General features: G+C 43.5%; 1 protein-coding gene across 1 annotated transcript in view; it reads right to left on the reverse strand.

Moving 5' to 3' along the window:
- stxbp5l (syntaxin binding protein 5L) overlaps positions 1 to 26,590 on the reverse strand; it is a 308,382-nt gene that overhangs the window by 60,640 nt on the left and 221,152 nt on the right. The window contains 1 exon segment of the mRNA XM_063005373.1: positions 23,694 to 23,798. Within this exon segment, the coding sequence (XP_062861443.1) occupies positions 23,694 to 23,798 (105 nt within the window).

Here is a 26,590-nt window from a genome sequence, read left to right on the forward strand (position 1 = left end):
ATCAGAAACCCACTTTGGGTAGTTAATGTTAACAATGGGCCTATTATTATGCCAATAAAATCAAATAGACAGCTAAATAACATTTTCCTATTTATTCATAATTTTTTGTATGCTGTTCTATATCATAGAGCATTATATTTAGCCTTCTACATATATTAGTTTGTAATGTTAATTACCTAGCAAAATTATCCCTCATTTGTAAACCTCAACTGTTGAAGTATAAATGCTTGCATGAAAATAACTCCTTGACTAAAGGTGACTTTTCCTACACAGCGTTTTGGCCAGGATGCTGTAATTATATAATATTGTATGTTTGTATCTATTTTCAATACTTTACTGTGAGAGCTACTTGACATTCTCCTGCAAAATGTTTGTGCTCATGCTTTTTTTTCTTTAGGCTTTATTTAACATTAACTGATGCAGTGAGTAGCTTCTCATTTGTTAAACAACCATGTCGAAAGACACATCCTGTGGTCGTGGAAAAGATGTTAATCTGTTTCAGAAGGGTCAAATTATTGGCATGCATCAAGCAGAGAAAACATCTAAGGAGATTGCTGAAACTACTAAAATCAGGTTAAGAACTGTCCAACGCATTATTAAAAAGTGAAAGGACAGTGGGGAAACATCATCTTCGAGGAAGGAATGTGGTCGGAAAAAAATCTTGAATGATCGTGATCGGCAATCACTTAAACGTTTGGTGAAATCAAATGGTAGAAAAACTACAGTAGAACTCAGGGATATGTTTAATAGTGAAAGTAAGAGCATTTCCACATGCATAATGCGAAGGGAACTCAGGGGATTGGGACTAAACAGCTGTGTAGCCTTAAGAAAATCACTTGTCAGTGAGGCTAACCGGCAAAAACGACTTCAGTTTGCTAGGGAGCATAGAGATTGGACTCTGGAGCAATGGAAGAAGGTCATGTGGTCGATGAGTCCAGATTTACCCTGTTCCAGAGTGATGGGCGCATCAGGGTAAGAAGAGAGGTGGCTGAAGTGATGCACCCATCATGCCTAGTGCCTACCGTACAAGCCTGTGGGGGCAGTGCTATGATCTGGGGTTGCTGCAGTTGGTCAGGTCTAGGTTAAGCAACGTTATGTGCCCAAAGAATGAGGTCAGCTTACTACCTGAATATACTGAACGACCAGGTTATTCCATCAATGGATTTTTTCTTCCCTGATGGCACAGGCATATTCCAAGATGACAGTGCCAGGATTCATCGGGCTCAAATTGTGAAAGAGTGGTTCAGGGAGCATGAGACATCATTTTCACACATGGATTGGCCACTACAGAGTCCAGACCTGATATTAGCCATGATATTTTATGTTTTGTCTGGCCAACTTAATTTTATTTGTACATATATTCATATACATCCATTTCTGCATTTTAGGCCTGCAACACATTCCAAAAAAAGTTGGGACGGCAAAGCATTTACCACTATGTAATGGTGCCACTCCTTCTCACAATACCTAAAAGATGTTTTGGCACAGAGGATATCAAGCGATGAAGTGTTTTAGGTTATTCAGGTTCAGGTTATTTTGTCTCATTCTTCCTAAAAACACATCTTAAGGTGTGCAGCAGCACAAGGTTCTTGTTGTCGCACTTTGTGTTAACTGTTCACATATTCTCTTTTGGGAACAGGTCAATACTGCAAGCAGGCCAGTCCAGTAACTGTACCCCCATCTTCTGCAGACATAACTTTGTAATGTGTGTGTCTGTGGTTTGGCATTGTCTCATTGAAAAAATCATGGACTTCCGTGGAACAGGGACTGCCCCTGTTCTATTTTTTCTGGGAATGTTTGCAGGCCTGAAATGCAGGAATGGTCATATATTAACAAATGAAAATAAATACTGAAATACTAACACTACAACCCATTGTGCTGAAACAGTTCTACACATATGGTCTACATACATACACATATAAGTTTACATACACTTGCAGAAGACATAAACTGTATGTCATAGCAGTCTCTGTATTTGAATTATTACCAAAAACCTTGGCATTCCAGTTTCAACAGTTTGCAATGTGATTATTCAGTCTGCTACTTATGGAAAAGTCAAGGAAAATCCAGGACATGGTGGAAAAGGGAAAATTTATGAAAGAACCCTATGAAAGGTGTTACGGGGCGGTGCCGCCACGTGTTGTGTTTCCCAGGTGTCAGTAACCACCTGGGTGGACTCAAAAGCAAATAGGGAAGTATTGGAGAAAGTGGGATTTGAACCGGGGTCGCTGGTGTGGAAGAGCAATGCTCTACCCAGTACTCTATGGGGAGTGTAAGGGTGCTTAAAGAAAAAAAAAAAATAATAATAATAAACAAATAAAATACAATGGTAGCAGGACAGAATATACCTGCCCAGACTACAACTGACCACGTAGATAAAAGGTAAAAGAAAGAAACCAGCCACGGGAGTGTAATAACCACAACTTAAATACTGGGTCTCGAACCCTTGCCGCTGGTGTACTGAACAGCCGAAAGGCTGACGCTCTAAGAACTGCGCCACCGGCAGAGCTAAGGAAAAAGTAGATTCTAGAACTTAGAAAGATCAAAGCCGAAAAAGGCGGGAAAATGGAAACAAAGGATGCCAAACAAACTTAGGACTAACAAAGGAAAACAACCTGGCAAGCAACCCACTGGCCGTTGGGTAGTCTTGTCGGAACTAAGATGGAAACCTCTGCAAAGGTGCGAGGAGGTAACTAAAGAAATAGCTTTTTAATATTTGTTTTTTAAACTTTTTATAAACTACAAAGGAACATAGACAGGGCCAAAAGGGAACTGGTTCCCTACAAGGCGAGAAAAAGAGAAGGCAGTATAAAGGTTCTTTCAAAGAGATATACCAATTACCGGCGAGGTCTGGTTTCTATATGCAAACGCAAGACTCTGCGCCGAGTGAACTGGGCGAAGTCCTTATAAAGGCATTGCCCAGCTGATATCAATCAAGCTAATTATCACTGGGTGCAGAGCGCGGTCTCCCTCTGGTGGCGGGAAGATGGCAGTGCGGGCGGCCCCTTACAGGACCCCCTCCCCGAGGGGCGTCTCCAGACGTCCCCTGACTGGCCGCTCGATCCCGGTTAAAGGTCCAGATGAGATTGGGATCGAGAATCCGCGCTGCCGGTACCCAGGAACGTTCCTCATACCCTTCCCAGTCCACCAGATATTGAACTCGATCCCTCACTCGTCGGTAGTGAAGGATCTTATTCACTGTGTAGGCTGGGGAACCGTCGACGATACGAACGGGCGGAGGTTCTGGCGGACGGGTCCCAGGGGCACATAGGTAGGGCTTGAGGCGGGACACATGGAAGGTGGGGTTAACCCTGAAGGAGGGTGGAAGTTGTAGCCTGTAGGAAACTGGGTTGATGCGTCGAACTACTTTGAATGGTCCGACGTATCGAGGAGCCAGTTTCCGGTTGCTAACCTTCAGGGGCAAGTCTTTAGCGCTTAACCACACCCGTTGGCCCGGGCGGAAGGATATCCCCATCCGTCTCTTCCGGTCTGCAGTGTTCTTACGCGAGGCCGTTTGGGCTACTAAGACAGCCCGAGCTCGTCGCCAGGTTGCCCTGCAACGGCGTACCATGCGGCTGGCTGACGAGGTAGCCAGCTGAGTTTCCTGTTCAGGGAACAGGGGAGGCCGATAACCAAACTGGCACTCAAAGGGGGACATGCCCAAAGAGGAGTGCCAGAGAGTATTGTGGGCATATTCCGCCCACAATAGGTGATCCGCCCAAGTGGAAGGACTGGCAGAAGCCAGACACCGCAAAGACTGCTCCAGATCTTGGTTCACCCTCTCAGTCTGCCCATTGGACTGGGGGTGAAACCCTGATGAGAGACTGACTGAGGCCCTTAGGGAGGTACAGAAGGCCTTCCAAAACTGGCTGGCGAACTGGGGACCCCTGTCTGAAACCAGGTCTGTGGGTATACCATGGTACCGCACAACTTGGTGAAGAATGAGGTGAGCTGTTTCTTTGGCTGAGGGAAGTTTGGACAAGCCAATGAATCTGGCGGCATTAGAGAACCTGTCTACCACCACCAAGATCACCGATAGGCCCCTGGATTTGGGCAGACCAGTGATGAAATCCAGAGACAGGTGCGACCATGGACGGTGGGGAATGGGTAACGGGTGTAGTAGCCCAGTGGGCCTGGCCCTGGAGTCTTTGTTACGTGCACAAGTTTCACATGCAGACACAAATTGCCGGACCTCCTGAGCCATATTAGGCCACAAAAACCGCCTTTGGGGGGGGGAATGGGTGTGGCAGGTGGGGCTGGTGGTTCTTCCCACTGCCTGGAGAGGGCATCTGGTTTGGCGTTCTTGGTGCCTGGACGGTATGAGAGGGTGAAGTCAAAACGGCTGAAGAATAAGGCCCAGCGGGCCTGCCGGGGGTTCAGCCGTTTGGCTTCCTGGATGTAAGAGAGGTTCTTGTGGTCCGTCCAGACCAAGAACGGATGCTTTGCCCCCTCCAGCCAGTGCCTCCATTCTTCGAGAGCCATTTTGACAGCAAGGAGCTCTCGATCTCCCACATCATAATTACGTTCTGTGGGCGTTAGTCGATGGGAGAAGTAAGCGCATGGGTGGAGTTTCCTGTCAACGCCTGAGCGTTGAGAAAGAACGCCCCCCACGCCTACCTCAGAGGCATCGACCTCTACCAGAAAGGGGACGTCAGGGTCAGGGAGATGGAGAATAGGGGCAGACATCAGCCTGCGCTTAAGATCATCGAACGCTCTCTGTGCCTCGTCCGTCCAACGAAATGGCTCTGGTAATTTTCGGGTAAGGGCCGTCAGCGGTGCTGCCACTGAACCAAAACCCCTAACAAACCGCCGGTAAAAATTGGCGAAGCCCAAAAAACGTTGAACTAGCCGGAGAGAGGTTGGACAGGGCCACTCAGCTACTGCCTTGAGCTTGGCAGGATCCATAGCCAGCCTGCCCTGAGAAACCACAAACCCAAGGAAATGAACTGTGGGTATGTGAAACTGGGATTTTTCTAGTTTCACAAAGAGGTGGTTCTCTAGAAGCAGTTGCAGGACCCGCCGTACATGGCCGATATGCTCCTTCAAGGTCCTACTGAAGATAAGGATATCATCCAAGTACACAAAGGCGTAGAGACCGAGTGCCTCTCGGAGGACCTCGTGAATGAGGCGCTGGAAAACAGCAGGCGCGTTCATCAACCCGAACGGCATCACTAAATACTCGTAGTGGCCAGTAGGGGTGATGAACGCTGTCTTCCATTCATCCCATAGGTCGTATTCGCACAAGGTTGTAGGCACTGCGAAGGTCTAATTTAGAAAAAATAGACGCTTGTTGCAGTGTCTCAAAGGCGGACGTCATGAGAGGCAATGGGTATCGGTCCTTGACCGTGATTTTATTGAGACCTCTGTAGTCAATGCAGGGTCGTAGGCCTCCATCTTTTTTGCTTACGAAGAAAAACCCTGCACCAGCGGGAGAGGTAGAGGGTCTAATAAAGCCTTGGGCCAAGGCTTCCTGGACATATTTTTCAATGGCTGTCCTCTCGGGTCCTGAGAGAGATAATAGACGCCCCCTAGGGGGGGATGTGCTGGGTAACAGATCAATGGCACAATCGAAAGACCGATGAGGGGGCAACACCTCAGTCTTTTGTTTACTAAAAACCTCTTGGAGGTCATGGTAGGTTGCTGGGACCTTGCTCAAATCAAAGGCTCCTGGGGTAGAATGCCAGGATTACACCTAAGGGCCAAACAGGACCCCTGACAATGTGGACCCCAGTGACGGATGGACTTGGAGAGCCAGTCGATTTGAGGATTGTGCCTGACTAACCAGGGGAACCCTAGGATGACTGGCAAATCCGGAGCCTGAGTTAAGAAAAATGAGAGCAGCTCCGAATGTTGACCTATTCTTACCCTAATGGGTTTGGTTTGTTTTTCGATGGCCCCAGACCGGAGTGGGAACCCATCAATGGCAGCAACAGGGAGGGGTGCTACCAAAGGCTCCATGGGTAGCCCTAGCTCTATGGCCATTGAGATATCCATAAAATTACCGGCTGCGCCTGAGTCTATGAAGGCTTGCAGCCTTTTTTCAGCATGTGCATTGTCCCAGCTCAGAGTAACTGGAAGAAACAACCCACTGGTCCTGGGGCCTAGAAGTGGACCTACCCTGGGGCCCCCTACCGGGTTTAGGCCTGGCCTTTTACTGGCCTAACTGTGCACTGAGCCAGCTTGTGACCCTGCTCCCCACAGTACATACATCGCCCCTCCTGGCGACGTTGCACAGCCTCTTCGGGAGTCAGGCGTGCACGTCCAATTTGCATGGGTTCGCCCCCCTCGGAGGTTACAGAAACTTGGGGGCGAATAGGATTCTCCACAGGAGGTAAGGTTCGTTGGGCCTTCTTACTAGCCCGACGACGCTCCCGTATCCCGTATCGAGCTTGATAGTAACCTCATACAGGTCCTCCAAAGAGGCAGGGGGATCCCTGGTGGCCAAGAGGTCTTTGAGGTCTTCATTAAGACCTTGTTGGTAAACGGCCATCAGGGCCTCCGAGTTCCAACCACTCTCTGCTGCCCATGTACGAAAGGAGATGGTATAATCTGCAACAGAGAGGGAGCCCTGCCGCATATTCAGAAGAGCAGAGGCAGCCTCAGCACCTCTTATGGGGCTGTCGAATGTACGTCTCATAGCTGCTGTAAAGTCAGCAACGGTGCTACAATCAGAGGACCCGCTTTCCCACAGTGCAGTGGCCCAGGTTAGAGCCCTATCTGTAAGGAGAGAAATCATGTATGCAACTTTAGCCCATTCAGTGGAAAACCGAGTGGGTGCCTGTTGGAACACCAGAGAACACTGGAGCAAGAATCCTCTGCATCCACCTGGTTCACCACTGAACCTAACAGGTGCCGGTAGCATAACTTCTGGGCAGATAGGAAGAAGAGGCTGGGCAGGTGGGACAGGGGGTGGAGCCTCATCCTTGGGGGGGTTGGTTAGCTGTTGAATGGCCAATGTTAGTTCTTGCATACGTTGGGCCTATTGACTTAACGCCTCTTCATGCTTGCCCAACCGGGCCCCCTGAGCTGTTATGGCTTGCTGCAACACAGCCCTGTCTGCTGAGTCCATATCTGGCAGAGTCTTACTGTTACGGGGCGGTGCCGCCACGTGTTGTGTTTCCCAGGTGTCAGTAACCACCTGGGTGGACTCAAAAGCAAATAGGGAAGTATTGGAGAAAGTGGGATTTGAACCAGGGTTGCTGGTGTGGAAGAGCAATGCTCTACCCAGTACTCTATGGGGAGTGTAATAATAAACAAATAAAATACAATGGTAGCAGGACAGAATATACCTGCCCAGACTACAACTGACCACGTAGATAAAAGGTAAAAGAAAGAAACCAGCCACGGGAGTGTAATAACCACAACTTAAATACTAGGTCTCGAACCCTTGCCGCTGGTGTACTGAACAGCCGAAAGGCTGACGCTCTAAGAACTGCGCCACCGGCTGAGCTAAGGAAAACGTAGATTCTAGAACTTAGAAAGATCAAAGCCGAAAAAGGCGGGAAAATGGAAACAAAGGATGCCAAACAAACTTAGGACTAACAAAGGAAAACAACCTGGCAAGCTACCCACTGGCCGTTGGGTAGTCTTGTCGGAACTAAGATGGAAACCTCTGCAAAGGTGCGAGGAGGTAACTAAAGAAATAGCTTTTTAATATTTGTTTTTTAAACTTTTTATAAACTACAAAGGAACATAGACAGGGCCAAGAGGGAACCGGTTCCCTACAAGGTGAGAAAAAGAGAAGGCAGTATAAAGGTTCTTTCAAAGAGATATACCAATTACTGGCAAGGTCTGGTTTCTATATGCAAACGCAAGACTCTGCGCCGAGTGAACTGGGCGAAGTCCTTATAAAGGCATTGCCCAGCTGATATCAATCAAGCTAATTATCACTGGGTGCAGAGCGCGGTCTCCCTCTGGTGGCGGGAAGATGGCAGTGCGGGTGGCCCCTTACAAAAGGTGGTTCAAAATGCGTCAAAGAGAGCATGTACATCATCAGAAGAACTTCAGTCTGGAGACATTTGGAGTGATGATTTTGACTCACACCATATGCAGCACAGTGAACAAAACAGGGCTCTTCGGCAATGGCCAAGAACCCCAATGCTTAAGGCATAAAAAAGGCATAAAAAGAGTCACGAAAATTTGCCAAAACCTACACAGACAAACCATAATCCTTCTGGAAAAAAAAGTAAAGCTGTTTGGCAATGCATATCAGTATTATGTCAATAGACAACAAAATAAAGTAAAAAAGTGCATACCTACAGAGAAACATGGTGGAGGATAATACTGTGGCCTTCAATGTGTTAACAAATTAAAGCAAAAGAAAACCAAGTATACAAAAACTTGAGTAAGGATAATGACCCAATTGTAAGAATTACAGCATGGACCCAATGCTGACTAGGTTTACCCCACTGCACTCAATAATAATAATAATAAGTTATACTTATATAGCGCCTTTCACAAACCCAAGGTTGCTTTACATTAAGGATAACGAAACACCCAGAAAATAAACCAAAAATAAAACACATAGCAGAAAATGAACAGAAAATAATCACTCACACAAAATTGAACAGAAAAAAAACAATCACACCGAAATAGCAGAAGAAGAGGTGAGAAAGTGCTGAGAGAAAAGGTGAGTCTTTAGGAGAATTTTAAATTCAGAGAGAGAGGAAATGGAACGTAAAGAAGAAGGAAGAGAGTTCCAGAGTGAGGGGGCAGCAACACTAAAGGAACGACCACCCATGGTACTGAGCCTGTGCCTAGGAACAACCAGGAGACCAGCATCTGATGACCTCAAATTCCTAGATGGAGTGTGGAACCTGAGAAGGTCCATCAAGTAAGCCGGACCTGACCCATGAAGTGCCTTAAAAGTGAGAAGCAGAATTTTGTATTGAATATGCTTATTTATGGGCAGCCAGTGAAGCTGCTTAAGGACAGGAGTGATGTGATCGTATTTTTTGGTGTGAGTGAGGATCCGAGCAGTGGAGTTTTTAACAATTTGCAGGGGACGAAGTGATTTGGAAGGAAGCCCGTAAAGCAAAGAGTTGCAATAGTCCAGCCGAAAGGTCACAAAAACATGGACGAGAGTCTCCGCTGCCCTAGAGGACAGTAAAGGGCGGATACGGGCAATATTACGTAAATTATGTAAGAAGTGGGGAAGACGAGTTGGTAAGTAAAACACATTTCTGTCTTTACGCTGCTGGTTTTGGATTATTCCCTCGTTTTAAAAAATCTAGAAAAGTTTAAGGACACGGTAATTCTGGGTTAATCTTTTATTCAGTCATAGCAGGAGGAGCTATATACCAAATTTCTGAAAATTCTGTAAATATTCTAAAGTAAGTAAATTCTCCTGAAGTATTGTGGTAAACAGCGCTATCAGATTTTGGTATATATGTTGGTTTCTAACGGAATTGAAACCTGGCTTTGTAGTAAGTTTCTAAAAAGGGTTTGGAACTTATTGTGTAGTGCTGGTTTTGTAGTAAGTTTCTGTGTAGTGTGTTTCTAAAACAGCCAAAACTTTGTTGGGGAGTTTTGAAACTCCAGAAGAGGCTAAGTTAAGTTTTACAATAAACCCGAAGCACTGTGGTTTATGCCCGACGTAGTGTGGCAGTAGTTCAAAGCGTAACTGTTTAGAGTTCAACGTACTGTGACTAATAAGCCTAAGGTTTACAACAAACCTGAAGCAGTGTGGTTTAGGCCCGAAGTAGTGTGGCAGAAGTTTAAAGTTTGAGAGTCCGAAGTACTGTGACTAGTAAGCCTAAATTTAAACGGTAAACCCAAGGCAGTAAAAGCAGTTGTCTGAGCCCAACGCAGTGTGGTTGTGTCCTGATATAGTTTGCCTTACGTTGTTTTAACTGAACTAGATAGTGTTTGGTCATTAAAACAGGGTGCTTTTAGACTATTAGATCGAGTAACAGAGATCCAGGTTCTCATCTGATGTGACTGCTGCAAAAACATCTTTTTACAAAGCCAAGCTTGAACAATCTGCTGCTGACCCACTTAAGCTTCATGCTATCTTTTCCTCTCTTCTGAACCCTCCTCCTCCTCCCCCTTCTGCCTCTCTCACTGCTACTGACTTTGCAACATTCTTCCAGGACAAGATTGACAAAATCAATCAATCCTTGTCTCCGACTGACCCACTTTCAACTGACCCTCAACCCACCAACACACTCACCAGCTTCACCCCACTCACCATGGATGAGGTTACACAGCTCCTCTCATCCATCAATCCCACTACATGCACACTTGACCCTACACCATCCACCATCCTCAAAGACCTCTCGCAGGACCTAATCCCCTTCATCACACCCATCATCAACAACTCCCTGACATCAGGTGTTGTCCCTACTGCTTTTAAGAAGGCTCAGGTCATTCCCCTTCTTAAGAAACCTACACTAGACACTATAGACATTAACAACTACAGACCTGTCTCACTCCTCTCTTTTCTATCCAAAATTCTTGAACGTGCTGTCTATAACCAACTATCTGCCTTTCTTACTCAGAATGATCTCCACGATCCGTACCAGTCTGGCTTCAAGGCAGCACATTCTACAGAAACAGCACTTGTAGCTGTTACTGAGAAGCTTCATGCAGCCAAAGCAGCCAAACTGTCATCTGTTCTTATTCTTCTTGACCTTTCTGCAGCCTTCGACACAGTGAATCACGGCATTCTCCTGACCACTCTCTCCAACCTTGGAGTAACAGGTTCAGCATGGCAATGGATGGCCTCCTATCTGGAAGGGCGCTCCTACCAAGTGTCATGGAGGGGGTCCATATCTACCCCATGCACTCTCTCAACCGGTGTTCCTCAGGGCTCTGTACTTGGCCCACTTCTCTTCTCTATATACACCCGCTCTCTGGGTAAGGTCATAGCCTCCCATGGCTTCTCCTACCACTCCTATGCAGATGACACTCAGCTTGTTCTGTCATTTCCTTCTTCAGACACGCAAGTCTCAGCTTGCATCTCAGCATGTCTGCGAGATATCTCACAATGGATGTCAGCTCATCATCTAAAACTTAATCCCAGCAAGACAGAGATGTTGCTCATTCCTGGAGATCTGTCTCCAACCCAGGACCTAGTCATTTCTCTGGATGACTTCCAGATTAGACCATCTGACAAGGTAAGAAGTCTTGGTGTTGTCCTGGATAACCAGCTGACCTTCTCTCCTTATATAGCCAACATGACGAGATCGTGCCGGTTCCTCCTGTACAACATCAGGAAGATTCGGCCATTTCTCTCCAGAGAAGCTACCCAGATTCTGGTGCAATCACTTGTAATCTCTCGGTTGGACTACTGCAACTCCCTCCTGGCAGGAGCTCCCATGGCCACTATTAAACCCTTACAGCTCATTCAAAATGCAGCTGCCCGTCTGGTCTTTAACCAACCTAAACACTGCCACATCACCCCACTGCTGCGTTCTCTTCACTGGCTTCCTGTAGCTGCACGCATTCAGTTTAAAACACTGACGCTCGCCTACAAAGCCAAAAATGGACCAGCCCCAAGCTACCTTCGGGGTCTAATCAAACCCCGCTCTGTACCACGCAACCTCCGAGCCTCTAGTCTAGCTCGACTTGAGCCTCCATCCAGGACTAAAGGAAGACAAGCATCAAGGCTGTTCTCTGTTCTAGCGCCCAAATGGTGGAACGAACTTCCTCTGTCTGTCCGAACAGCTGAGTCTCTTGCTGTCTTTAAAAAACGATTAAAAACACACCTTTTTACTAAACACTTAGGCTGATTTGTACTTATTTACTAACACTTTATTCCAATCTTTTCCATTTAAAAAAAAAAAAAAAAAAAAAAGGCACTTTGGTTCTAACAGGTTTTAGCAGAGTTGTGTTCTTCGACTGTTGTCTATCTAAACTTAAGGAATGAAATGTTCACTATGGAAGCACTTCTGTAAGTCGCTCTGGATAAGAGCGTCTGCTAAATGCTGAAAATGAAATGAAAATGAAAATGAGTAACAGTTTACAATGGAGAAACTAGTCATTGCATACATTGCCAAGAATGGTTCAAGTGGATTATTTGAAGGGATTGAGAAGACTGTGGATGAGCCCTATGAGTGGGCTATGTCCCGGTTTGAAAATGATCCTAAAATGCCCAAGAATAAGAAGAAGAATGTTGCTAATGCACTTCATGCCATTTTCGCCTCATACAAACTAACTAGGAAAAGGTTAGAGGAAGTCGAGTCAGAGAAAAATGCACTTAAAACAGAGAACACAATGCTTCATTCTCAAATTAGCGAAAATGTTATGTCTATGAAAAACTATCAAGCAGGTGAAACTATTCTAAAGGAAGAAATAGTGCAGCTGAGGGGAGACATTTCAGCCTGTAAGGCAGACAATCATAGGCTTACATCATCTGTTGAAAAGTTATTGAATGATCTACAGCAGTCTAGAGCTACATGCCGGTTTATGTTAAAACATACATCGGTTCCTGTTGAAAGAATAGACAATGAGGGAACAATAAACTCTAGAACAGCTTTCAGTCCGAGTACAGTAGAAAGGAACCCCTGTTGGGATGAAGCTTCTCTGTAACAGGACAGCTATGATCATCACTCCCAGCATACAGTGAGGTTCCCTATGGCACCACTGCATTCATCCACAGCGGTTCGCCCCAGTGAGGAAGAAAACAGTGCAGTCAGAACCACTATTGTCCATGCTCTAAATCCCACTGAATTAGAAAAACACGTAGACATTCATAGATTAACAGATACAGATGCTTGCGTTATTTTGATTATGTGTCTTCTTCCTACTCTTGCCAAAGCTATCTTGGATAAGGTTAAGAACAAAAATGCTAACAAGGGTAAGAGAAAACAGGCATTGTTAGAGGTTTTGGGAGTAAGAGTGGTTAATTGGGAAAAGATTACACAGGTTAGCATGACAAAGGGGGAGCATCCTATTGCACTCTCAGAGAGACTCATGGATGCATTTGTAACCTATAGTGGCATTACTGACATTACAACACATGATCATAGATTTAAGTCTGCTTTGATTAGCCAAAGTGATATTTTTACCCGTGCTGCCATAGCAATGCACGTGACACATACGTCTACATATGAGGAAATTATTGCTAAAATGACTGTTTTACAATGGCAATACCGGTGCCAGGAAATCTACTGCCATATCAGCTATCAGTGGTAAACCTTCCTATCAGAATACAGCCAGAAAAAACGTTTCATGGAAGAATGAAGGCCGGGTCGCTAGAAAGGTTGATGAGAGACCACCGCCCTATAATCCTAATGCAACCATAGTTTGCTATTCATGTGATAAAGAGGGACATATTGCCAGGGAATGCAAATCCATGTCCAGACAAGTATCTCCAAAGGTGTCCTCTTACTCCCAGGTTAATAGAAAGCTCAATTAATTGCAGACAGCAATGGAAAAATTGAGCACAGAGAACAGTGAATTACGGGCTGCTCTAGAAAAAGGAAGTAGCAGATCTGTTCATACTACATAGGGATCACAGGCCTCCGTGGTATGTGTAGCACCTCTGTCACGAGATAATTATGGCAGGCCAATTGTAAATGTTGCTGTTGGAGGCCGATGCAACGATTAGTTAGTAGATTCCGGTGCTTCACTAACAATTCTCCACTCAGACGATCCAAAACGTAACTCTAAAAACACAATAACTTTAGAAGGCTTTGATGGCACAATTTCCATAGCATCGCAATCAGACAGTCTATTGTTTCAGGTTGGTACAGATGATTTTGAACATAAAGCTCAGCACAACAGGAGATGGCTGCAACATTTTAGGCTCAGATCTTATGAGAAAGCGTGGTTATATAATTGACTATGGCAACAATTGTATCTGGCGTAACCCTCAGTGTGATGATAACTTTGTGCAAATTTCTGATGTGCATGCCATACATGCAATAAAGAAAGCTGAGTTTTATGATTTGGATGCATTGTTATCTGTAGATGACCTTGAGTTATCTGAATTGTTACTGGTCCACAGGGAAGCTTTTGCCAAGAGTAAACATGATTGTGGTCACATTGATTCCAGTATTATGGAGGTAAATGTTCAGGGTCAAGATCCTCCTTCTATCAGGCAGTACAATTATCCAGATGAGGCCATTCCATACCTACAGAATACCATTGATCCTCTCCTAGAACAAGGCATTATCAGGCCTTGTCTCTCACCCTGTCTTGCTCCTGTGTGGCCTGTTCGAAAACCAGACGGCTCATGGAGGTTGTGTATAGACTACAGAGAACTGAATAAATGCACTCCTAGTTGTGCACCAGTGGTAGCTTCTACTCCAGATGTTTTAGAATCCCTCCTGCCAGAGGCAAATTTTTACACTGCTCTTGATGTTTCTAACGGCTTTTGGTCAATTCCATTACACCCAGAGTGTCAATATAAATTTGCTTTTAAATTCAAGAATGCTCAGTATACTTGGAATGTACTTCCACAGGGATTTGCTAACTCTCCCACTTTGTTCCATCAGTGTTTAGCAAAAATACTAGAGCGGTTTTCCAAGCCTGAATGCCTCATTCAATATGTGGATGATTTATTATTGCAGACTACTACAAAGGCAGAACACATTACACTACTTGCAGAACTGCTCCACCTATTGGAGGAAGCAGGGCTTAAGCTGAACTCCAAAAAGGCTCAACTTCTTAAATCAGAAGTTACTTACTTGGGCATCAAGATCAGTGAGGGGGGGGGGGGGGTTCTTAGTTGGGTTCTGTCAAGATTTTATTGAAGGCTTTGCTGATATTGCAAAACCATTGAATTCTCTCCTATCAGGAAAGAAGAAGAAATCTGATTCTTTAGATTGGGGTCCAGAACATCAAGTAGCTTTTGAGAATCTGAAAAGTGCATTGAGTGAAGCTCCAGCGTTGCGCAACCCAGATAGGTCACAGCCATTCTTGCAACAAACGGCAGCAACAGAGGAAGCTCTTTCAGCAGTTTTACTCCAAGAAGTGCAAGGACGATTGCGTCCTACAGAGTATGCTTCACGTGTCCTCAGTCCTGTTGAAAAGGCATTTGATTCATGCACGAGACATTTGTTGGCAGTCCATTGGGCGATGTCACATTTTCAATACATTTATGGCTTTAGTGAAGTGACTCTTCATACCCCTCATACTGCTATCCAGCTTCTCTTAACTGGCAAGGTAAAGGGTGTGTCCAATGCTAGATTAGCAAGGTGGACTCTAGATTTGGATTCCAAGAATATGAAAACCGTTTACAATTCCAATTCTATGCTGCCTTGAACACTTCTTTATGAAGGCACCCCACACACTTGTGAAAATTATCCTAGCCAGCCCATAGATAGTGTTTTTGAAGTCAGACCTATAGAGGGGGCCACAGATGTGTATGTTGACAGATCTCGGTATTGGAATGATGGCCAATACAACACTGGTTTTGCTATTCATTCAGAGAAAGGTGACTTTATGTATAAATGCCCTGCCCAGTTTTCAGCACAGAAAGCTGAGATATTAGCAGTTCTCCAGACTTTGACAGTTCTACCGGATTCCAATTTAAACATCTATTCAGATTCTGCATTTGTGGTCAACTCATTGACAGAGAATTTGCCCATTTGGCAGAAACGAGGCTTCACTACTGCTGATGGTCAACCTCTAGCTCACTATGGTCTCATACAAGCTCTATGGTCAGCTGCTAAGACTAGTAAGCACAGGATTGCTTTGTTAAAGGTAAAGGCACACCAGAAAAAAAGGAACTTGTCGGCATGGTGATGGTAACCTGGTGGTTGATGAGCTGGCCAAGAGAGCTGCAGTTGAAGGTGATCTAGTTCCAAATGATTTAGAATCAGAGCCAATTGCAGCAATACAGACCAGAGAGCCAGTAGACCTTAAAGGTGCACAACACTCTGATCCAGTCATACACGAAGTAATTAGGTTGAAACTAAATAGTGAAGTTCTTTCAGAGGGACCTTTTTTAGAACACGATGCACAACTCATTGTACATGAGAACATGTTACTGTATAAATCCGATGATGCTACACTGTGGATTCCACCAGTAGGATTGCAGAATGATATATCATGTCCATAATCAAGGGGGGCACTTAGGCATGACAAAGGTAAAAGACAGATTAAAAAACTTGTTTTGGTGGCCCAGCATCGATAAGGACATAAACAATTACTGTGCTAATTGTTTAACATGTGCCCAAATGAACCCGTCAAAGGTTAAGCGTAAAGGATGTTTGAGACCAACTTGTTTAGCAGAAGGTCCATGGACAAATTTACAGATAGATTATGTAGGTCCACTTCCAGCCGCTAAAGGAGGCTACAGATACATTTTAATTTTGGTGGACACTTTCAGTAAATGGTAGGAAGCTTTTCCAATCAAGGCGGACACAGCATTCGCCACAGCAAGAGTTCTTTGGGAACAAGTCTACTGCAGATGGGGCCTACCCCTGAGTGTAGAGAGTGATAGAGGTACCCATTTTACAGGCAAAATTCACACAGACCTGGCGAAATTACTGGGAATAAAACACAAGCTCCACATAGCTCATCATCTACAATCTTCAGGAGGAGTAGAGCGTGCCAAGACCTATGATTGAAGGATGGACAACACAGACATATCTTAAGAACATATGCTCTTCTTTGCCTGCCATGTATCACCAAATTGCCCAACAAATTGGTACCAATCAGAAATACAATAAGATGTATTATGATCAAAAAGTGAGGGAGCAAACATTTGAAATTGGTGAAGAAATCATGGTGAAAAATTACCATCATGATGGTCCATGGTCAGCAAATTGGATGGGACCATACACGGTTGTTGAATAAGGCATGTGTTACCACGACGTACAAACCATTTATGCTAATGGTAATCTGGAAGTTTGCCCCATTAATACCACTTCATTCTGTATTACACCAAATTCAGCTTGGTCTGTAGGAGATCTTCGTTTCCCCTATGTTAATTTAACTGAACAAAGTGTTTATGCTAATCCAGAAGAAGAGCTAGGGTGTGTTGAAGACATTCCTGACTTTGACTTTCAGTTACCAAACCTAGATACTATGCTTATGTCTTTAATGCAAAGGAAAGACAACCACATCATCAAAGCCTCCCAGGATCTTAGTGCAAAGGACAACGATTTGAATAGACAAATGCATGATGGTGATATGGATATTGCGGTTTCTGGTTTAACATGGGAACTGACCTTCAAGGCTGCAGTGTGTGTGTGTATTATTCTTATATTGTGCCAATGTTGCGCTGTATGTGGTCCGTGTTCAAATGCCACATTATACATTTCTCAAACACTTCAGTTAGGCATTCCCCTTGGATGTGATGGTTTTTGAAAAAGAATTGGTGCTTATTTGGTTGGTTGTTTGTTTTTTGTTTTGTCCGTGTAAAGGAACTTATAATGGTTTTGCCAAGTTGAGAGAGTGAGTACCAGTGTGTTTTGAGGCACTTCTCCATAGACGGGTAAGACTTCTCAAGGCCAATGAGGGGCAACCTAAGGCAGGAAGGTGTCGACCACTGAGTACCACTCAGGGCAGGTGTGTGTGGTAAGCAGTTGTGATGCTTCAGGGCCAAAAGCATCAAAAGGGGCGACTGTAAGAATTACAGCATGGACCCAATTATGACTAGATTTAACCCACTGCACTCAATGGCATTAGTATCATAATTTCTGAACCAAAGTGTCTCTTCCTGAAGTGGGGGACCACCTGGCTTAGTTTAGCATATGAAACAAGAACAGCAGAGACAGCTCTCACATGTTCTAACCAACTTAAAAGGGATTATTATAATGAGTAATCAACAGCCATCACAGACAAAGGGGATCGGCCTAGACATGAAAGTGTTTTAAGACAATTAGACCAATTGCAATTGAGGTGACAGTTCCATCTTGTCTGCACTGCCTTTGGGTAATACACATACTTTACAGGAAACCCCTGAAAGGGCAACGTAGGAAGCTCATATATGGTTCTTCTTAAATGTACTGTACAGTATATATGTTGTGTGTTTTAAACATGAGTTGTTGAGTCTAGCTTCGCTGTACCCGAGTTACTTCGTGTTCCTTGCTATTGCTTCCTGTATTAAAGATTGACCATTTTTACCAAGTTGGAGAGACATCCTTCTGTTCCATTTTTTCCAGTATACAAAAATGGTTAAGAACAGTGTACCGTTTTAAACTAGCAAGTCCTAATCTCAATCTAATTGAAAATCTTTAGAGAGAGCTAAACTCTGCATTCAGGAAAAGGAACCCTGCAAACATTCAAGAGCTTGAGAGAATTGGAGTGTGAGAGTTAAAGAAACCACCAGCCGAAAGGTGCAAGAAGCTCACAGATGGTTACAAAAATGTTTGTTGGCTGTCATTGTTGTTAAGGATTGTGCAACCAAATATTAGGAAAAGGTGGCTTTGATCCTGTCCATGTCATATACTGTGCTTCTTTATTTCTTTTTTGAAACGACCACATGTATGTTGACAGGTCAACTTTTTTTTTGGACATACAGTGGTGTTAAAAAAAAATAGCAGTCCAACACCATTAACCTGATAAATCACTGTTTTTCAAAAAATTCACTTGAAAGTGCAGTAGAGTGATTCAAACAAAACAAACCCAACAATTTGGACATGTATGCCGCTCATTCTGAGTAATTGAAGCATTGATTGAAAGGGGTTTGTTCAAAATAATAGCAGTGAGGAGTTTAATTGGTGAAGTCATACATTCTGTAAAAGAACGGGTGTCAATTTTGTCCCTTATTTTAAGGTAGGAGGGTGGCAAATGTTGCACAGGTTGGTCATAGCACATTTCCTTTTGAAATACTGGGTAAAATGGGTTGTTCCAGACATTGTTCTGATGAACAGCGTACTTTGATTAAAAAATTGATTGGGAACAAACATACAGAGAAGTGCAGCAAATTATAGGCTGCTCATCTAAAATGATCTCAAATACCTTGAAGTGACAACCAAAACCGGAAGGACGCAGAAGGAAGCGTGGAACTACTGTTCGAAAGGATCGAAGAATAGCCAAAATGGCAAATACTCAGCCAATAATCACCTCCAGAAAGATCAAGAAACATCTAAAGTTACCAGTGAGTACAGAAAATGATTAAGTGAAGCCAATTTACCAGCAAGAACTCCTTGCAAAGTCCCGTTGTTAAGAAAAAAACACTTCCTGAATGGGTTAACATTTGCCAAGGAACACATTGACTGTTCCAAAGAGAAATGGCTGATGAAAGCAAAATTGTTCTTTTTGGGTCTATTGGCTGTAGACAGTATGTCAGACGACCCTTGAGCATTGAATTCAAGCCAATGTACACTGTGAAGACAGTAAAGCATGGTGGTACAAAATTATGATATGGGATGTTTTTCATACCATGGTGTTACGTCTATTTATCACATACAAGGGATCATGGATCAGTTTGAATATATCAGAATACTTGAGAAGATCATGTTGCCCCATGTCGAAGAAGAAATGTCCTTAAAATGGGTGTTTCAACATGACAATGACCCAAAACATCTTGGTTACAGACAAACAAGATTGAGGTAATAGAGTGGCCAGCCCAATCCCAGAGAGAACTTGTGGGCTGGTTTTTTTGAGGCAAAACCCAAAAATGCAGAAGAACTGTGGAATGTAGTCTAATCATCCTGGACAGGAATACCTGTTCAGAGGTGCCAGAAGTTGCTCGACTCCATGCAACACAGATCTCGGAAACAATTGTTATGCCACTAAATATTAGTTCAGTAATTTAAAGTAAAGTGAAGCCTTAAACATTTTTTTCAGTTTATAGGTAAATTTTTTGAGTTTTTAAAGAAAAATGCTGGCACTGCTATTTTTTTGAACAGCCTAATATTCATTTTTCTTAACTTTCTGTAAAGGATTATCACAAACTGGCTAAATTTTGTTAATGTTTTGATTTAGAATTGAAAGTGTAGTATTTTCAGTGCATTTGCATTTATGGAAATAAAAGTTATTATAATGATCTTGTGCTTTATTAGCTTTTTTAAAAATCACTATATTTTGTCGAGCAGAGAATCTTGCACAAGCTGCTCAATATAATGGACAACACCACACACAGAATGTCGATCAAGGCATTTTTTAACTGATCGGTATCGGCTTTACTAATGTCGATCATAAGCCGATCTTTTGTTTTATGTCAGCATTAAACTGGAAAGTAAAACAAGTCCAACAGTGAAGTGTAATGTCTGCGATGCGAGCGTTTCATGAGGCGGTAGTAGCAGAGCTGCATTCATTACTGTAGAATTTTACTGTTTATATGGTGTGTGAGTCAAGGATCACTCCGGTTTACAAAACAATAACTTTTAATCCGAGTATGAAAACTTTTACGTGTTACACGACATCTCAGTATCAAGCACTCTGATTGGCTTAGTTACAGTGTATCACAAAAGTGAGTACACCCCTCACATTTCTGCAAATATTTTATTATATCTTTTCATGGGACAACACTATAGAAATAAAACTTGGATATAACTTAGAGTAGTCAGTGTACAACTTGTATAGCAGTGTAGATTTACTGTCTTCTGAAAATAACTCAAAACACAGCCATTAATGTCTAAATGGCTGGCAACATAAGTGAGTACACCCCACAGTGAACATGTCCAAATTGTGCCCAAAGTGTCAATATTTTGTGTGACCACCATGATTATCCAGCACTGCCTTAACCCTCCTGGGCATGGAATTCACCAGAGCTGCACAGGTTGCTACTGGAATCCTCTTCCACTCCTCCATGATGACATCACGGAGCTGGTGGATGTTAGACACCTTGAACTCCTCCACCTTCCACTTGAGGATGCGCCACAGGTGCTCAATTGGGTTTAGTCCATCACCTTTACCTTCAGCTTCCTCAGCAAGGCAGTTGTCATCTTGGAGGTTGTGTTTGGGGTCGTTATCCTGTTGGAAAACTGCCATGAGGCCCAGTTTTCGAAGGGAGGGGATCATGCTCTGTTTCAGAATGTCACAGTACATGTTGGAATTCATGTTTCCCTCAATGAACTGCAGCTCCCCAGTGCCAGCAACACTCATGCAGCCCAAGACCATGATGCTACCACCACCATGCTTGACTGTAGGCAAGATACAGTTGTCTTGGTACTTCTCACCAGGGTACCACCACACATGCTGGACACCATCTGAGCCAAACAAGTTTATCTTGGTCTCGTCAGACCACAGGGCATTCCAGTAATCCATGTTCTTGGACTGCTTGTCTTCAGCAAACTGTTTGCGGGCTTTCTTGTGTGTCAGCTTCCTTCTGGGATGACGACCATGCAGACCGAGTTGATGCAGTGTGCGGCGTATGGTCTGAGCACTGACAGGCTGACCTCCCACGTCTTCAACCTCTGCAGCAATGCTGGCAGCACTCATGTGTCTATTTTTTAAAGCCAACCTCTGGATATGACACCGAACACGTGGACTCAACTTCTTTGGTCGACCCTGGCGAAGCCTGTTCCGAGTGGAACCTGTCCTGGAAAACCGCTGTATGACCTTGGCCACCATGCTGTAGCTCAGTTTCAGGGTGTTAGCAATCTTCTTATAGCCCAGGCCATCTTTGTGGAGAGCAACAATTCTATTTCTCACATCCTCAGAGAGTTATTTGCCATGAGGTGCCATGTTGAATATCCAGTGGCCAGTATGAGAGAATTGTACCCAAAACACCAAATTTAACAGCCCTGCTCCCCATTTACACCTGGGACCTTGACACATGACACTAGGGAGGGACAACGACACATTTGGGCACAATTTGGACATGTTCACTGTGGGGTGTACTCACTTATGTTGCCAGCTATTTAGACATTAATGGCTGTGTGTTGAGTTATTTTCAGAAGACAGTAAATCTACACTGCTATACAAGCTGTACACTGACTACTCTAAGTTATATCCAAGTTTCATGTCTATAGTGTTGTCCCATGAAAAGATATAATGAAATATTTGCAGAAATGTGAGGGGTGTACTCACTTTTGTGATACACTGTATGTAACCGAGCGTCGTAGTGATGCACTTGCTTAATAAAGAAATAAATACATTATTCACAATATATATTCACAAATTGTCGGGAGCATAACACTTTATTAACTTCTTCTATTACGGTACCGAATAGCGGACAGCTAGAGCCAAGCACGCTATTCCATGCACTATGGAAGCCCCAAAGGGTCAAAACACACTCACTTCGTGTAGAAACGTCCATCAAACCATTGTCACAACACAAGCACTTTAAGAACTGGCTTTCCTTCATAACATGCTTTCCATTTTATTTTGGTATTCAGGTTTTACTGTAATGCTGTTAAGTAACTTATTAGTTTTTTTTTTATATATTCAAGTTAAGCTGCTACACCACTTGTGAGTGGAGATTTCTGTTCATATTTAGTGTATCACTGCATTAAACAGAATTATATTCTTTGAATGTAAAGTTCAAAGTGAAACTGTAATTATCTCACTCATTTTGAGTGTTCTAGTTTTATTACTACAATGCTGCACTAAGTTTGATTAGTTTTATTTTGTAAAAATAAAAGAACATTAAGCAATAGCTTGGATGCAGGCATTTTTTCCCTACAGCACTGCAGAGCTATTCAGTTGTTAAACATATACATTGGATTAATTTGAATAACTGTAATGTACTTGAAGTGTGCACTGTGTAAATAGTGTTATCTAGTTCTTATCTAGACAATATCTAGAAAATACAAGTATCGGTTTGAGACTCGGTATCGGATCGGGATCAAAATTAATGATCGGGATCGGGAACAAAAAAACGTGATCGGGACATCCCTAGAACCTATAGTACCCAAGAAAGACAATAAACCTTGCGCAATTTGCACATGGTACTGTTTTTACTTGCACAGCTTAAATTGCACACATAATGTCTATAACGTCTGCACCTTTCAGATGTCTTATATTATTTTTTTTATATTATTATATATTTTTTTAGATTTTATATATATTATGTTTGCATTACATTACTGTCTTAAATTGTTATACCTTTCTGTACTACATTGAAGTGTCGTTGAGTGATTCTCAGACTTTATTTACATGTATAATTTTACTGGTGTTAATGGTGCAGGAACCAAAAGACCATTAAGTGATCATAGGTCTTTAAATCTTTAAAAAAAGTTATTGATAAAACTGTTGGCCATATACATTATTTTTACAAAAATTAAAATCATTATACACTCCACATAGAAATAACACTATGCACAAAATTGATAGAATTTAACGAAACAGGTGAGGAAATCAGATGCCCTGATGCACAGCAGGTGCTAGCCAGAAGTAAACATATGTGTCGTTCGGAAAGCGGACATACACCATGCTACATTGTGCAATAATTCGGGTGACATCTACAATACACACATTTTGCACAAGCATGGGTAAGACATGACACTACAGAATGGAAGATAAATGAGAGCAGCTTCAAGCAACTAAACTCTTTCACTCACAGTTTTCTTATCAACTTATCTGGATTTTAGTGTCATAACCCTATATATGTAACCTCTAAGAAAAGACATATATATATGTCAGTCATGAGTAAATGTTGTAAGATGTTTAAAACCTATTTATTTAATTTACATTCTTTTATATCCTGTACTTTTCTCAAGTCCACAAATTCTAATATCCCCCCACTCACCCCATACACATATCTACACAGGTACAGCTAGGCAGACATTACAAGCATAAGATTACTCCTAAAGCAGCATGCTACAAATCACCTCTCACACTTTCCTACATGCACATTTGCTAGAGAAAGAGCATGCAAGTGCAAAGGCTGGTCCATCGGTTCTTACCATTGTCCAACAGGTAAAAGACAGGACTGTAATGGCTGGCACGAAGGTTACACATGGGTTCAGGTGAGCCCCGAGGCTCATTGTGTAGGGAGGAACTGTAGGACACTATAGAGACACATTAGAGAGCCATTAGAGAGCCAATTAGAGAGCCAAACCACACATACAAACACAAAAATACATTTTTACCAAGCAAATGCAATTGCAGTACAGTACACCTTTTACAGCCTTGTGGTACACCAGTACTTAGGTTCCGCTGGTCTGAAATGTGTTTTCCTAGCCGTACTGTGTCCTATTTGTCAGGAAGTCCATGATCCACCGGCAGATGGCATCCGGACAGTTTGACCTGCAGCAGCTCTGGCACTATGGTGTTAAAAGCTGAGCTGAAGTCCACAAACAGAACTCTAGCGTAGGTTCCAGGACTGTCGAGCTGCTGTAGCATATAGTGCAGGGCCACGTTGACTGCATCATCGACAGATCTATTTGCTCTGTATGCAAACTGCAGGGGATCCAGTAAAGGATTTGTGATGGTCTTCAGGTAGGCTAGGACCAAGCGTTCAAAGACCTTCATGACTACAGATGTCAGGGCTACAGGTCTGTAATCATTAAGTCCAGAAATGTTCGTTTTTTGGGGGACTGGTATGATTGTAGATGTTTTGAAGCATGAAGGAACAGAGCAAAGTTCTAATGATCTGTTAAAAATGTAAGTGACAGTAGGCGCCAGTTGATTGCTGCAGTGTTTAAGGGTGGATGGAGAGATTCCGTCTGGCCCAGGAGCTTTTCTCACCTTTTGTTTCTTAAAGTCTGTTAACATCCTGCTCATTGATGGTTAAAGGAGCTGGGGACAGAGGTGAGAGAGCCAGGGTGGAGGAGGAGGATAAAAAATGAGCTGAGAAAGGCTGAGAATTGTCCTTAGTGAATTCAAATATGCAGTAGAACTCGTTCAGGTCGTTGGTGAGTTGATGGTCATTTAGGAGAAGGGGGGGGGGTCGTTCGCACCTTGTAGTTAGTGATCTCTTCGAGGCCTCTCCAGACTGAAGTTGGGTTTTTAGCAGCAATCTGGCTTTTCAGCTTTTATGAGCATTCCTTTTTTGCTGAACGGATACCTTTCTCCAGCTTGTATTTGGCCTCTTTGTAGAGAACTCTATCTCCACTCCTGAATGCTGCCTCCTTTTCCCTCCGAAGCTTTCTGAGTTCAGCTGAGAATCATGCTTTATTGTTGCTGTATTTTACCCGTGTTGTAGTAGAAATACAACTGTTCTTACAGAAACTGATGTATGATGCTACAGTGTCTGTATATTCATTCAAGCTGTCTGTCGCCTCCTTAAAGACAGACCAGTTTGTGGATTCAAAGCAGTCCTGTAGCTTTTCAATGTCTTTACTGGTCCACTTCTTCACTGTTGTAATGACAGGCTTGTTAGTTTTGAGTCTCTGCCTGCATGTGGGAATGAGGTGAACGAGATTGTGGTCAGTATGTCCGAGAGCCGCACGCGTGACGGAGCAATAGGCATTTTTAACAGCAATGTTAAATAGCAATGATCCAGAATGTTTCCTTCTCTTGTGGCACAGGTGACATGTTGTTTGTACTTCGGCATTTCTCCCTTTCTACTTTCATTATCGGCCAGCAGTTTCTGCGCATCTCTCGTGCGCGCATCCGGCGGAATGTAAACAGCGACTAGAATGAATGAAGAAAACTCTCTGGGAGAGTAGTATGGTCTACAGTTAATGAAAAGTGATTGTAGATGAGGAGTGCATGATTTTAACAGTACCGTTACGTCTTTACACCAGTGTTCATTAATGTAAAAGCACAGTCCTCCTCCTCTTGTTTTGCCACTAAGCCACTAAGTGTCTCTGTCCGCTCAGTGCAGCTGAAAGCTGGGGAGATGCAGCGCGCTATCCAGGGTCAGCTCCGAAAGCCAGGTCTCCGTAAAGCACAGGGCAGATGTGTTTGAAAAGTCCCTGTTAGTTTAGTTGAGCAGGAGTAGTTCTTTCAGTTTGTTGTGCAAAGATCGCAGATTGGAGAGATATAAAGACGGTAAAGGTGTTCGGACTCCAGGTCGCCTCATCCGTACGAGCGCTCCGGCTCGTCTGCCTCTCCGCCGCTTTCTTGCCAGATTGAGTAGAGCCAGCGCACCATTTCTGAGGATTTCCAAAAACTCTGAAGGATTTTGAGAAAACTCAGACATTGTCCCTGAAGGTCAGTAACTGTTCTTTGCTCCAACTGACCGAGTTTGACGCACAATAGATAACATTAACAAACAAAAACCAACACAAAACATAGAGAGCTCTCACCGAAGCAGCCATCTGCGGCGCCATCAACTACTGTAGAGCATGGGTGAGAAGACACAACCTTGGGGGCATCCTGTGCTGAGTGTGAGGACAGGAAGGTGTGGTCACTCATCCTAACAGATTGTGGTTTGGAGGTGAGGAATTCCAATATCCAGCTGCATACTGTGTGACTGATCCCAAGCCATGTGTGTGACCATCATCCCACCCAGACTGGTCTCAAAACTGAGTTTGGAGACCAGTCTGGGTGGGATGATGGTATTAAAAGCAGAACTAAAGTCAATAAACATTCTGACATATGTGTGTTAGCTCCATCTGGGTCATCAGTAGATCTATTGGCACGGTAGGCAAACTGATGTGTGTCCAAGGTGCTAGGAAGACTGCTCTTTATATGAAGATCAGTCTCTAGAAGCACTTCATCACTGTGTGTGAGAGCGATGGGGCGGTAGTTGTTCATACATGTGATGTTGGACTTCTTTGGGACTGGTATGATGGTGGTGGTCTTGAAACAGATGGGAACAGTAGACTGTGCCAGGGAAATGTTGAAGATAGGAGGGACTCCCATCTGTCCCTTGACTTTGTGACTAGGTTGCCCCCCTCTCAGGGTAAAACAA

Source organism: Trichomycterus rosablanca, chromosome 12 (assembly GCF_030014385.1).
Source record: "Trichomycterus rosablanca isolate fTriRos1 chromosome 12, fTriRos1.hap1, whole genome shotgun sequence".
Classification (NCBI taxonomy): Eukaryota; Metazoa; Chordata; class Actinopteri; order Siluriformes; family Trichomycteridae; genus Trichomycterus; species Trichomycterus rosablanca.